Raw genomic sequence first — 13,856 nt, forward strand, 5'->3', positions numbered from 1 at the left:
TTGTGCCAGTGCCTTAGAGGGATGTAAAGGGATGAGTTGTGCAAGGTTTGCTTTATGTATCTGTTACCATTTCACACGGATAAATAAAAACCGGGGCCAGAAGTAGCTAAGCTGCTGCATCAGTTGCAGCCAGGCTCCTCCTGCAGCTCTTGCCCATGTGTTTCCTCTTGCCAGTGCCTCTGCTCAGCAAGTCCCGTGTGCGCCGAGCCTTGCCCGACTGCCCCTACAAGCCCAGCTACCTGGTGAATGGATTTCCTCTGCAGCGCTACCAGGGGCTCCAGTTTGTAAGTTTTATTTCTTAAGCAGGTGCTTGCCCAGGGGAACACAAGGAGGAAGGAGAGAGAGAGATCCCATTAACCATGGGGCTTCTCCACCGATCTGAAGTTCCTGGGCTGATGTGATCATGAGTTCAGGTCTCTGCATCCCAGTACGTGCCAGAGGGCAACATCAAGGAAAGGGAGATGAGTGCTGTGCACTGCTCATGTGTCTCACCAGGGTACAAGTGCGTGTGTCTTACAGAGCCCCTCAGGCCTCAAACCAAAGAGCCGAGCTTGCCTTCACACAGAGCCTCACAGTGGATGAGGATTTTGTTCTCTGTAGGGTGAACTGTACCACTAAAGCCCCTGTCATCTCTTCAGGAGGGCATGGCCACCTCTCTCCCACCTAGTTCTCACTCTGTTATTTGAATTAAGCTCACAGTTACAGAGATGGACAGACAGATGCTGAGAAAGGGAGGAAAAGACACACCCAGGCACATATCCTAGCATGCTTCCTTCTGTTTTCCATTCTCACAGCCTGCTACTGCATGCCTTGGAGAGGCAAAGATTTAGTGAGCAACTCCTGCTCCCTTTAAAAAGGGCTGGTTACCCTGCAACTATGTCTGTGTTACCTTGTGACTGATGTCTGGCATTTATGAGTTTTACTTTGTTTTTCTCTCTTCAGGTTCATTTATCTTTTGTTTACCCAAATGACTACAGCCGCCTGAGCCACATGGAAAAAGAAAACAAATGCTTCTATCAGGAAAACCCTTATTATTTGGAAAGGTAGGATGCTGCAAATATGAGTTTAATAGAAGGGAGGGAGGAGACGGTTTGAAGGCTGGAATTGGTGTGGAATTTCATACTCAATTCTGTAGGACTCTCAGTTTTTAAAGATTCCTTAAGCCTTGCAAAACATTAAAGCATTTATAGTTTCTTTTGATAACTTAAGTGAAAATATGTTTAGGTCTCAAGGGGAAACTGCCTCTGCTTTTCTTGCACTATTAACCCAGCAACAGGGTCAGAGCATGTTTGTTTCACTACATCAGGGAGCGTATTCCCAGGAAACTTTGCCTGACAGTGGCTGGAGCCTCCTAAAAGCTGTCACTGTGAAAGCCAAACCGTGCTCACCACCAGGCATCTCACTGGGGGAAGAAATACATGTCATTCATCTTCACTGGGGCCTTCACCTCAGTGGTGGCCCCATGAGAGAACTGCCACTTGCATGCTCCCTCCATAACAGACAGACACCTTTTGTGAGGATGAGGACTCCTGTCCATTCAGGAGGACTTTTTTACAGGATAAGAAATCACTTTAACAGTGAGATAGCTGATGGTGGCCTCCCTGTGTTCAGGATCTTATTTCACCCTCCAGGACTATTCTGAGGGCTAGAACAACAGATCATGGCATGTGTTTGGGAGGAGACTTGTGGTTCATAATGAAGGATAGGTGGCTACCATGGGCTGGAAGGTGACACCTAGGTTTATTGCTTTGGAATTCATTTGTACTGCGACTGGATTTGGGAACAGAGAGCCCATTTTGTTTGGCATCAAGCATATGTGGAGGGAAACACCCCTGGAAATCCCTCCCAAAAGCTTGAAGCATAGGCATATGAGGACAGCACACAGGCAGTAGTGGTGTAAGAGGAGAGAAAGGGAGATCACTGCAATCAACTGCTTGAGCTGTTTTTGCAGTGTGATAATTTGCATTTGTGAGCACTACATCTTAAGTGAGCTTTAAGGAGGAGTTTAAGGGAGGCTGAAGAAGTGTTTCAGGGTACTTATACTGAAGTTCCCTCCTGCACCTATGAGAAAATCTCTTGAGAGACTGAGATGATAAGGAAGGAAAATGCATGTCTTAGGCACTGCAGAGTAAGATCTGCTTGCCCAAAGATTTGAAAGATGGTGATGATGTTTGGAAAGTAGGATCTAGAGGTGCTGGGTAGATGTAACCAGAGTAATGGATCATCACCTCTGAAGCAATGGCTATTATTTATTTGGAAAGGGCAAAGTAACTGTCATCAAACTTGTGTTTTGCTCTTCTCTCTACAGATTCGGATTCTACAAGTACATGAAAATGGATCGGCCAGAGAAGAACCTGGACTCTGGAGAAAAGACAGAGCAGCCAGGTAGGGGCCCTAGTGTCACAGCCAGAAGATCCTTTGTCACTTTTTCGTGTGGTCTTCCAGCAGCAGCTAAAAGAAGCTGTTGACTTTCCGTAACAAGGAAGTCACAGCCTTTCCCTGCCAGATTATTGTGTCTGGGAGGAGATTTTTGCTGCAGCTTTTACTTCTCTCAAGGGCAGGTTGGGAGGTCACCAAACAGTGGGCTGTAGGAGACAGCATGACAACTACCTCTCAGGCCCACAGCTTATCTGAGATGTAATTCTAGCAAAAACATGGGCAGGAGCAACAGAACCAAAGCTATGTATCGTGGCAGCCAGTGCTCACACCTGCCTTGCAAATCTGAGGCCAGACAAGACAGCTAAAGGCAAAGCCAGACACCTCCACAGCCTTTGGCAGTGGTGGCTAAGAGGTGCTGAGGAGATTGGTACCAGCGGGAGCACAGATCCCGTGTGTGAGAGCATCCCTGTCCTCTGAGCAGGAGGGGCAATACTGAGGTGAGGCGACAAGTAGCTGCCCCCAGCAGGATGAGTGCCTGGGTTAGGACAGGGAAAGCAGTGGGAGGATGCCAGAGATGTAACTTCAATTACTCCTGCAGGCTCCCAGGAGGGGAACCTGGATGACCTGCAGTACGAGGAGCAGGACACGGAGAGTACCCGTCCCCCCGAGCACCCTGGCACAGTGAAGGCAGAGCTGTTGGGCAACGCTCCCGGCAGCTTGTTGGGCAGGGACAATATCCACGAGGACTATTCCTTCCGGGAGCGTCGTCGACTCCTCTCAGTAATGGACGGGATACAAAGAGAGGGGATACAAAGGAGGACAAAGAGGTCTGGTGTCAAATCAGCCGTGCTGGTTTCTACTAACCAAAGCCTCAGCCAGGTTGGCCTGGAGGGGAACCCAGTAACGAAGAGACCCCGTTTAAAAGCTGGTGTCAAAGACAACTCCAGGAGCCCTCTGCAGCATGCCAGGGCCATCCAGGCGAGAGCACCTGTCAGAAGGGCAAACCCTCCTTCTAGGACTGTGTCTCAAAGACAGCAGTCTCTTAGCCACCCAAGGGACTCAGGGGTCACAATTCCCAAAGGGGTGAGACCTCGAGGAGATCTCAGCACTGCCAAGGACGGGCTGCAGCCAGCAGGCACCGTGCCAGCCAGGAAAGGAGGCCCAGTCTCTGGCAAAGCCGGCAGACGCTCTGTGAGCACTGCCAGCCCCAGCCAGCCTGGGCTGCCCCAGTGGCTGAACCAAGTGGAGTCCTACATTGCTGAGCACAAGGCAGCCAATGGTGGGGACATGGACGAAAGAGAGGCACAGGTGCCATCTCCTGTGAAGGGCAAGTCTGCACCTGTAGCAGCAGAAGACAAAGAGGAAGAGGCGGATGGGGAGCCAGAGGAGGAAGATGAGGAGGATTTTGATTACGTACCAGTGTTCGACCAGGCAGTGAACTGGGAGCAGACCTTCAGCGCGAGCAACCTGGACTTCCATATGCTGCGCACAGACTGGATTGACCTGAAATGCAACACATCAGGAAACTTGCTGCTAAGAGAAAGGGAGGCCCTGGAAGTTACACGTGTCTTCCTGAAGAAGCTCAACCAGAGGAGTAAAGGGTAAGGCAAAGTGAGAGAACCAAGGGACAGAGTCCCAGAGCTGGTGTACCCTGCTGCACAGGGAATACCTGTCATGTGAGTAACTAGTGAGAATCAGAGGATAAACTACATGTGGGAAATAAGATTTCAGGCAAGGAATCTGTGTAAAACACTGGGCTTTAAATATACCTCTTTTGGCTGATAACCGGTGCCAGCTTTTGCTGGTACTCTTTTTTTTACATGGTCTTGATATGGTTCTTTTTCTTCTCAAGATTTACCATCCTGATTGCCTTTCTGGCAAACAGACATAATTCCTCTGAGCCTCCATAAGCTAAACAATCCAACTCCCGACTCTTCTGTCAGGTTGGCCTCTGTTTCCATAATTTTTTAACCAGTCCTTTTCCGTGCAGGTTTCAGTTTGAGTTAATCTTCCTTGACATAAGTAACCAGTATCCTAGATATTTTATAGAATAGGTGTTATGAATTTCCAATCCCTGCTGTCTGATGCTACATCTGAAGATCACATTTGTTTTTTCAGGGTCAGATCACACAGTTACACAGTCAGGTGTAACTGATCACTACACACAAGCTTTTCTCTGTCAAGCATCAACTTTACAGCAGAAACTCTTGTTATGATCTGAAAGGGCATGATCTGGCATTTCATCCAGTTTTGGCCATTCCAAACCTAAAGCTCACTCCAGTTTTTGCTGTGTGATTGCTCAGTCCTCCTCCATGTTCTTGGCCGATAAGCTGTCATGAGCCAGTTTCACTAGCCCAAACATACTCCTTGTGCCAAGATCGTTGTAGGTGGTGTTGAGTACACTCACTACTACCAGCCCTACAATCATTCAGACACATTTGTTATTTTCTGTGTCACCTTTATTTCATTTCCCCTGCCAAATATTTTTCTCTTGGCTGGAATCCCAGGTCTAATCCCAGCATCAATCACATGCTTGTGGATTTAGGAAACAGGTGCTAAACCTTCCCATGGGACTTTGGAAGCAGTGCAGCGAAGCAAGGGGAAGCTGGGGACAGAAAGGTTTGTGCTAGCCAGGAGGAAGGAGCCTAGCAGAGATGAACAGGCTGGAGGTGGGAGTGGGGCTGGTGTAGAGGGGACATGCCCATGCCAACTCTATCTCCTGCAGACGGTTCCAGCTGCAGCGTATCGTGAACGTGGAGAAACGCCAGGACCGCATGCGGGGCAGCCGCTACCTGCTGGAGCTGGAGCTGCTGGAGCAGGGAGGGCGGCTCGTCCGCTTCTCCGAGTACGTCTTCGCGCAGGGCTGGCAGGGAGTTGGTGGCAATGAGGAGGAGGAGAGGAAGATGAGGAGCCTGGTGTGGGGTCGCCGGCGGCACCTGATGGCTGTGGCGAACGAGCCAGAGCTGTGCTGGCCTCAGGGCTTTTCCTGGAACCACCGTGCCATGGTTCACTTCGTGGTGCCAGGTAAGGAGGACCTGCCTCCCCAGGACACCGAGGGATGGCACGGTGGGCGGTTCCCGTGAGGGCAGTCCTGAACAGTGAACCTGGACCAGTCTCAACAGTCTCATTTGGGTCACTTCCAATTTCTGTTCTCTCCAAGTAAAACCCCCTCAGAAATATTATAGGGCCCAAACTTCCATGGCTTGTAAGCTCAAAGAAAACTCCTGTCACATAGTGGGAAAGAACCCGCACTGATTCCTTGATTCTTTGGACCAGGTTTTCAGCCTGGGCCTGTTTCAGCATCCCTGCAAGGTTATTGGGGTTTGACAGGAGGCAAGAAGCCTTGCCTGTTGAGAAACAGCACCATCACTGAAATCAGTTTGCTTAGATTGTCTCCCTGTTGCAATACAACCAGTGAAAAACCAGGCACGTTGGGTGCTGCAGTTCATCTCTGACATGGAAGAGCTGTTCCAAGTCACTAAGGATCCCAACTTCAACATCATCATCACAGACTACAGCAGCGATGACATGGATGTAGAGAAGGCTCTGAAAAGGTCTACCTTGCACAGGTGAGAGTACTGCTTGATCACAAAAAAACCACTCACACACATATACTGCAAACACAGCACCTCTGCCAGTCTCTGTGTGTTGACCAGCCACAGCCTGCTGCAGCTGGAAAACCGAAGATAACGCCCACCCAGACCTTGCACATATACATGAATATATTGTTATCATGATGTGCATACACACCATGTACTGCATGGAACAGTGTTATAAAAGTGTAAGGCAATAGCTAGTGTAGTATTCCAGCCAAATTTGTTGAATTTGTCTCTATTTTCAAGTTTGCAAGAGAGAAGACAAAGCAAGTCTCACAGTGATGGGGCAGAGGGAGGACAGACAGGAAAGCTGTGGGAAATAGGACAGGGAGCGTGGAGGCCTCTGGGGACTCCACTTACTTGAATAACTGTCTGGGTTACCCTACCCTGATCTGAACCAGCCTTGGCTGGTCATTTCCTTTACATACCAGTAACAGGTCTAGTCCTAGAATAGACAGACTTTTGCTAGGCATTGCTCTCCCCTTGTTGCACAAGGATGAAGACTCTGAGGGCATGATGGGAACTGGAACAGTGCTAAGCTTGTGCACTCACCCAGCAAAGGCTTTCCTCCTCCTTGAGAGGGTGCACAAGGTGAGGGCAGCTCCACAGCCTGATGCCTGTGGTGCTTCCTGTGCCGCCGGCACATGGGAACTGAATTTGACTTTCCCATCTGTCCCCCAGCTACCAGTACCTGAAGCTGACAGGGAATTTCGAGCGTTCTGCTGGGCTGCAGGCAGGAATAGACCTTGTGACGGTAAGTCTGGGCACCCTTGGGGTGGATACTGGTGCTATCATTACTTTTGGTACCGTACACGCTGTTTTTAGGGAAGGGAATAGCTTGGCAGACTAGATCAAATGTGGATATGTTTCCTGTCCTTCCAGAGTAAGAGTCTCACCCTGTATTCTGAGGTGCCTGTGTTCTGTTTGGTTCTCAGTCCCCCTGCTGGGACTGTCAGTCAGGAGGGAAATCAGCAGTAGCGGCTTTGTGATACTGGCTCTGCCAGGTCACAGTCGTGGTATTTCACATTCATCGTTGAACAGCCACTCAGTGGCTGCTTTGCCAGCCTCTAGGGCCTCAGTTTCTGATTCAGCAACAAATGGCTTTTTAATTGAATGCCATATCTCTGTCTTCCTGCTCCTCAAGAAAGACTTACTGAAAGTCAATCTATTTTTTTCCCAACCGGTGTGGTTCATTCCAGGACCCGCACAGCATCATCTTCCTGTGTGACCTCCACATCCACTTCCCAGCTGGAGTCATTGATTCAATCAGGAAGCACTGCGTGGAAGGCAAGATGGCCTTTGCACCCATGGTCATGAGGCTGCACTGTGGGATGTCCCCACAGTGGCCTGAAGGTAAGAGGAAGTGGAGCCTCTTTGGCTCAGACCTTGGGGAATGGGGAAAGAAGCAGGGTGTCTGCCATCTCTAGATTTGTTCCTCTGATGTTGTTGAGGTCTGAAGCTTGAGGTGCTTCCAGGTCCACAAAGTGAAGGTGTGTTAGATGTGGTTTAACAGCATCAGGTACCTGGAATTTGAGATCAAAAAGCTAGCAGAGCCCTTTGTATGACGTTTCTCCTGGTCATCTCCTGGGGCTCTTTATGGATTTAAGGACCTTGGAAACCCTTCCTTTTCTCCCTTCTGTCCATTTCTCTCTTTTCTTAGAGGGCACAGCCTGTCCAGAGGAGAGCTGGTAGAGCAGGGGTGAGGGAAACCAACCCAAGTCAGAGGGGGGAAAGTGGCATAGATCATCTTAGCATGGGATTTTCTTTAGACAGAGGTGGCCACCCGGAGCCATTCAGGCACAGGGCAACTGTGAAGCTGGGACAGTCCAGGAGATTTTGGAGGCTCTGCTAACAAGTTGATAGGACAGCCCATGCTGTCTATCCTCAAGCCTTTCTCACTTCCCAAAGCTGGTTGGAATGGTTGGCTCTGCCTTGCTGCTGAGTTCACTCTCTGGTGTCAACATCATGCTAAAAGTAGTTTGAATCTCTCTCCGGCATCTCTGCTGGAGTCATCAATGGTTCCAAGCACCAACATGCCTGTGCCTCTTTTGTGCTGTCCTCAGGCTACTGGGAGGTGAATGGGTTTGGTCTCCTGGGCATATACAAGTCTGACCTGGACAAGATCGGAGGCATGAACACGAAAGAGTTTCGGGACCGCTGGGGGGGAGAGGACTGGGAACTCCTGGACAGGTTAGTAACCATTGTCATTGTTCATGTGCTCAGGAAGGGAGACCCATTGGATCTTGGAAGACCGGTGACCACAGGAGTGGGGATATAAGGAGATTGAGATGACTGCTGCCATAAGCTTGATCAGTGAGGGAGAGTCTTTGAGCCTGTCCTGACCTCAAACCTAGTAGGTTAGGAGATACAAAACACTCTCCTACAACCACTAATAAGAGAAGAGCCATTTTCTGATGCCTTAGTGCCACACTGCTGGTTGGCCATGTGCAGATCAGGCGCTGGGGATTGTGAAGGCTTTCTCCTCTTCCAGCAGTGCAGCACACAGTCTGGGTCCCTCAGACTTCCCATATAACATTTATCAATTGTCCAGAAGATGAACTGTTGGAGAAACATTTAAAGGTCACAAGGTACAGTTACAATTTTCGAGAAGTTTGTAGTGAGGGATCTCTGCTGGACAAATCCTAGGCCTCTGGGTTTGTAGTTCTCGGCTTTGGACCCTGTCCTGTCTTTTCTGACAGCTGACTACAGAAAAGACTACCATCCTGAGCAATCCTGTGCTGCCAGCTGTCTTTTTCTCCTAGCCTGGTATGTACAGGCACTCCTGACCAGTCCCGCCCTCAAGGGTGCATAAACACTCACCAAGTGTCATTAAACGCCTGCTTATGGATACGAGATACCCCTGAGCTATTCTGGACTATCCAATTGATTTGTAGTCTCTTGTCAACAGCACAACTTAAAAGAGTTTTCCTGGGGCTGAGCCCCCCCCAGTATCTTTGCGATCAAGTTTTCTCTGAGTCTACCCTTCTTTCTGCCAGGATCTTACAGGCTGGGCTGGAAGTGGAACGTCTCTCCCTGAGAAACTTTTTCCACTGGTTTCACTCAAAGCGGGGCATGTGGAACCGACGCCAGCTGAAGACACTGTAGCCTTCAACTCCACAGCTGTTCAGCGGCACCGTCCACCATCTCATCTAGATGTGCACTTTACTGAGGCACACAGCCGAGCACACAAACTCTTCCTCTGCCTCCAGAGCCCTCTGATGGGATGGCACAGCCAGGGGAGGGGTGATCAGGCTGGCGGAGCAGGAGCTTCTCTTCTGAGCCGTTGTATCCAAGACGTGGGATCCATGTCTGGCTGGGAAGGTGTGCGGGGGAGATGTCGACAAGGGAAGGACTCGCGTTTCCTGCCGTGCAGTCTGGTGGATGGTACAGTGGGAGAGGTGCCATATTTCCTGTTGAGTCTTGCACCAAACAAACACAAATCCCAGCTAAGCCCAGAATGGTTTATTTAGAGCAATGCAGCTTCTCTTTCAATACTTGAATGAAAAAAGAAAAAAAAAAAAGAAAAAACCACAACCCTCCCCATTTCCCCTCCTTCCCTATCTTTTCAGTATCCATAATTTTGGACAGGGGACCAAAGTTCTCTGGACTGTATTGCATCCACATGCCCATGTGCTGACCCAAGGAAATCTGGATATGGAGGAGCTAATAGGCACTTTAGGCTGCTGGTGCTTAGACGTTTCTCTGTGCTTTTCACTTTAGTCATGAAAAACTGTGCTCATATTCAGCAAATTATGGGCCATAGATGGAGATGCAAATACATTTCCCTTCCAAGAGCCATGTTTGCCTGTAGCTGGGTGAGCTGGTGAGGGTGATGTTACAATTCCACCTAAATTATTGATCCACTTCCTGAGGATAGTGGAGGGGTTATACAGAGAAGCTAGGAGGGCATCTCAGGAGGAACTTTGCAGCCTTATCTGACAGACATGTGTTTGTCCTAATAATATCAGGGAAACCCTAGCAGGGAAGAAGTGGCAATATTTTAGTAGTTGAAATATTGTGATTTTGTCAGAAGAGGAGACAGAGTATTCTGCTCTCAAAATCCTGTACATTTATGCAGCATCTAAAAGTTAATTTAATAAGTTATGGCCTCACAGTTGTGTCTTGTCCTAGTTTGACTCTTATGTAGAGAGCAGGCTTCTTGGTTGAAGAACCAGCACAGCTCTTGGTGCTTCATCTCTGAAACAGCCCTGGGAGCTCTGGCCTGATACAGAGGAGGTGGCCTCAGGTCTTGGCACATGCACTGGATGTAAAGAACAGTGAGGACAGAAGAGGGTTGAGTGAATAAAAGGATAGGCAGACCCATGCTGTCATTGATGCAAGACCTGTGGAAAGAACCCACAGCTGGCCTGATGCTACAGGAAATTCTCATCCCCTAAAACTCCTGTTAATACAAGGCAAGATTTTTTTACCCTGTAACCATTTTAGAAGACTATATACACCCAGAAATCCCAGCACACTCAGGACTTTACACTGGAGCTCCAGTGGTCCCCATACCATCCTAAAAAGGCTGCTACTGGTCTCAAGCTTGAGGGGAGAATGTGACATAGAATGCTGCTCTTGGGACCCAGCTCTGTGGGGAGTTGTTGAGAAGTGAGTAATGGAGGTATGTAGAATACAAGCAATGCTGACATGGTACTTGATTTTTATTTTTTTTTTTGCTTTTTGCTGATGGAGTCATTCATTTGTTACTGGTTCTGTGGTGCTTGACAAGTCCATCAAGTTCCACTATTGTAGAAAACTGAACATGCAAGTTCTGGCACGTGAGATAGAAATCTTGTCAAATCATCTGCTTGCATCACTCTGGGTTTTGTGACTGATGGAGTTAGAAAAAAGCAACCAGATAGAAGAAAGTTTTGCTGTGCAGTGTGCAGCCATGGTAAGAAGTAGACAAAAGACAGCTGTGTCTCTGACTCCACAGAGCATTTGTCAGAATGGAGACACTGAGTATCCCAGAAGAGGCAGCCTTAGCCATCTGCCCAAGCCAGAGCAGTCTTCCTATTGAGGGAAAGTATTTTACCCATGTAGATACTAAGAAATTAGTCACTGCAGCTGGGGTGAGAGGAAACAGGCTGACAACAGTCAACTTTTTTTTTCTTTTTTTTTTTTTCCAAGAAAGTGTTATAGGAGTTTAGGAGGCCAGGGCCTTGTGATGCAATGTTGCAATAAGCTCTGTTTCTGCCTGGAATGTGCAGTGTCAGTCATGCCCTCAGTGCATGTCAGAGCCTGTGCTTCACTCAAACACAGGAACAGCCCCACAAGTGTGCAGGTGAGCTGCTTTCCAGGCTCCAGGACTGCGCCTCCACAGCCTGTCCAGGCTGGCTCTGTCACGCAATCCCTGTGGAATGGGGAGAGGCTATCGGGAAGGGCGAATGCCGGGACACAGTGAGGCAATAGCGGGACTAGCTGTCTGGTCCCATCAGGCTGAGAACAGCATGATGCCCATTTTGCAGATGGAGAGCTGATGGATTCAGTGGCAGCCTGTAAGTCAGGCACAGGGAGGAAGGGTTATCTGTACCATGTGCTTTCACATCTGGCTCTAGATGTGGTCTGCAGCACCTACAGTGAGCAGCTGGCTTCCATCTGCAGGCGCTGACAAGAATTAGGTGCATCCAGAAGGTAACTCACTTGCCTTAATGATGATATGAGTAGCCCCTCTTCCCCACCAGAGAGGACAGTCATCAAAGAGTGGACTGGAAAGCAGCACTCATTGCAGCACTGCCAGCAGAATTTGAAGATTTTGCCTCCATTTTTCGGCTGAGACTGTGCTCCTTCCTTCATACTTTGTAACCCAGGCCAGTGTCAAGCAGAACTACCTCGTGAGGGTTCCTTGGTGGAGATGTAAGGAGTTAGTGGTTTTCAGTCCCATTTCCTGATGGCCAGTGTCCCTACTGTCAAAGCTGCCATCTCAAATGTTCTTCCCTTTCTACCACAGTGGGAATTCTCAGTTGGTATTTAAGCATTGCTGTAGTAAATGTGATTAATACTGATTGGCACTAGCTGGCAGTCTCCATGGAGGAGCTTGGAGAGCCCGTGGGGACAAAAGCTGTCTTCCAGCCCACATGCTCAAAGACCAGTGCAGGTAGAGAGAGAGGGGGCTACACTCTCCTCAGTTTGCCAGCCAGTAGGAAACCTTGCAGGAGCAGTGCTGGGCTTTGCTCTGGGGCTGTTGCCCCTCTTCCAAAACAGCCTGCAGTTTTTCTCCCCAGGCAGAGTCAGGGAGGCAGGGAGAGCAGGAAGCCCAGCAGGAGCAGGTAGTCCCACAGCCATGTAGTGAAAGGACACGGCCAGCCAGGGTAGTGGCCAGACCAGAACCACAGGGGTTTGCCCCATCACTAGTGTTGCATGTCTTGCATCATCTCTGGGTCCAGCATAGCTCCCAAAGGGAAGAGGGAACCTGGAACCTGGCTTCACCATGGCTGACTCCCTCCAGCAGCTGATCACATTTCTCTCGCTAGGATCTCTTTAGGAAGCTGTGCCGAGTTTCTGGCCTTGATGTGCATCCTGGCTGTGTCCTGCCTCGAAGGCAGGAGGAAGTCAGTAGCTTGGGATTTTCCATGCATCAGACAGGAGCAACCTACTCCAGAAGCTCTCTGGCTGGGGAGATGATGGGCCATGGTTCAAGGGAGACCTTCCCTGGGGCAGGATGTGACCAGGCTGTGGGGCCTGGGCCCCCAAGTGTGTGGTGCAGGGCAAGGAGGCTCTGCCTAGAATTGTGACTGTCTTCAGGACTGTGAACTGTGGGGCTGGGGCTTGTTTTGCAGGTCAGCAAAGGGAACGAAGAAGGGCTGGCTTTTATTCTGAGCAAAATGTTTTGTGTGAAAATTATAATGTGATTTGTTTTGTCATTGTCTTAATGTTTGCCCAGTATGAACATCTCTTCTTATTGCCTACAAATGTCTGAAGTTGATTGTTTTTTAGATACAGATGCCTTGTGTTGAGAATCTGAGTTGTACCTTTGAATTACCTGCCTTAAAGTGGCTCTGTGCCTTCAAGACAACTCCTGGGCCACCTCTCTGTTGGAGCTGGGGGATATACAGATTCTCCCTCATGTTTTATAAATACATTGTCTTCCTACAAGAGCTCACTTCTGTCTGTGTGTTACTCGCAACCACATCACCATGCAGCAGGGATTAGAAACCAGGTGTTGCTCCTCTGTCTTCATATAATCGAAAGCATAGGCAATACCAGAGAGACAGATCACTCTCTGCCCAAGGCAGCAAGAGCTCTGCAGCAGGAAGTGAGTGGGAGATGCAGCAAGCAAGGTTAGCCAGGAGCGAGACCTGTTTCAGTCCCTCTAGGTCTGCAGAAAGTGGGATGGCAACACAGCAGTATTTCTCCTGTCTTCCTTGTTTTGTCATGTGGAACAAGGTGGAAACACTGAACAAATACACATCCCACCAAAGCACAGCTGTGATGTGATCATAGAGAATGTGGAAAAAAAGTAGTCCTCCTTGCAAGCAGAGGAAAATTGCTGGAGAAGACCGCAGGTGAGAGCCTAAACCCAGGTTTGGTGCTTGGCACAGTCTACACAAATGAGAGGTCAACTCTTTCACAGCAGCTGCTTATTTAGATTCAATTTTGGCCCATTTTTGCTTCAGCTGTGTGTTGAGTATCAAAAGCTTGGCAGGAATGGGAGTCAGACATGGAGAGGGGAAAAGGCAGCCAAGGTTGCTAATGAGTCTGATTTCATTATAATGAGAAATTATTATTATTATTAAAGGTGATGGGGGAAAAATATTCTGATGTGCTGCCAGTCTTTTGCTTGTCTGGGATGAGTGACAGGAAGCCTTCTCTGCTCAGGCAGGCCTCATGTACTGTCATACCTGATCTAGTAGCTCTCTGAAACAATGATGAAGTTAA

General features: G+C 48.9%; 1 protein-coding gene across 1 annotated transcript in view; it reads left to right on the forward strand.

The window, feature by feature from the left end:
• Nucleotides 1-13,075, forward strand: part of B4GALNT3 (beta-1,4-N-acetyl-galactosaminyltransferase 3) — a 65,071-nt gene extending 51,996 nt beyond the window's left edge. The window contains exons 11-20 of the mRNA XM_032688964.1: nucleotides 175-284; nucleotides 943-1,043; nucleotides 2,309-2,385; nucleotides 2,978-3,980; nucleotides 5,105-5,403; nucleotides 5,795-5,948; nucleotides 6,657-6,729; nucleotides 7,175-7,328; nucleotides 8,039-8,165; nucleotides 8,972-13,075. Of these exons, the coding sequence (XP_032544855.1) occupies nucleotides 175-284; nucleotides 943-1,043; nucleotides 2,309-2,385; nucleotides 2,978-3,980; nucleotides 5,105-5,403; nucleotides 5,795-5,948; nucleotides 6,657-6,729; nucleotides 7,175-7,328; nucleotides 8,039-8,165; nucleotides 8,972-9,080 (2,207 nt within the window). The 3' untranslated portion in view covers nucleotides 9,081-13,075. The remainder of the gene's footprint in view (nucleotides 1-174; nucleotides 285-942; nucleotides 1,044-2,308; nucleotides 2,386-2,977; nucleotides 3,981-5,104; nucleotides 5,404-5,794; nucleotides 5,949-6,656; nucleotides 6,730-7,174; nucleotides 7,329-8,038; nucleotides 8,166-8,971) is intronic.
• Nucleotides 13,076-13,856: the final 781 nt, after the last annotated feature.

The sequence above is a fragment of the Chiroxiphia lanceolata genome, chromosome 5 (assembly GCF_009829145.1).
Source record: "Chiroxiphia lanceolata isolate bChiLan1 chromosome 5, bChiLan1.pri, whole genome shotgun sequence".
Classification (NCBI taxonomy): Eukaryota; Metazoa; Chordata; class Aves; order Passeriformes; family Pipridae; genus Chiroxiphia; species Chiroxiphia lanceolata.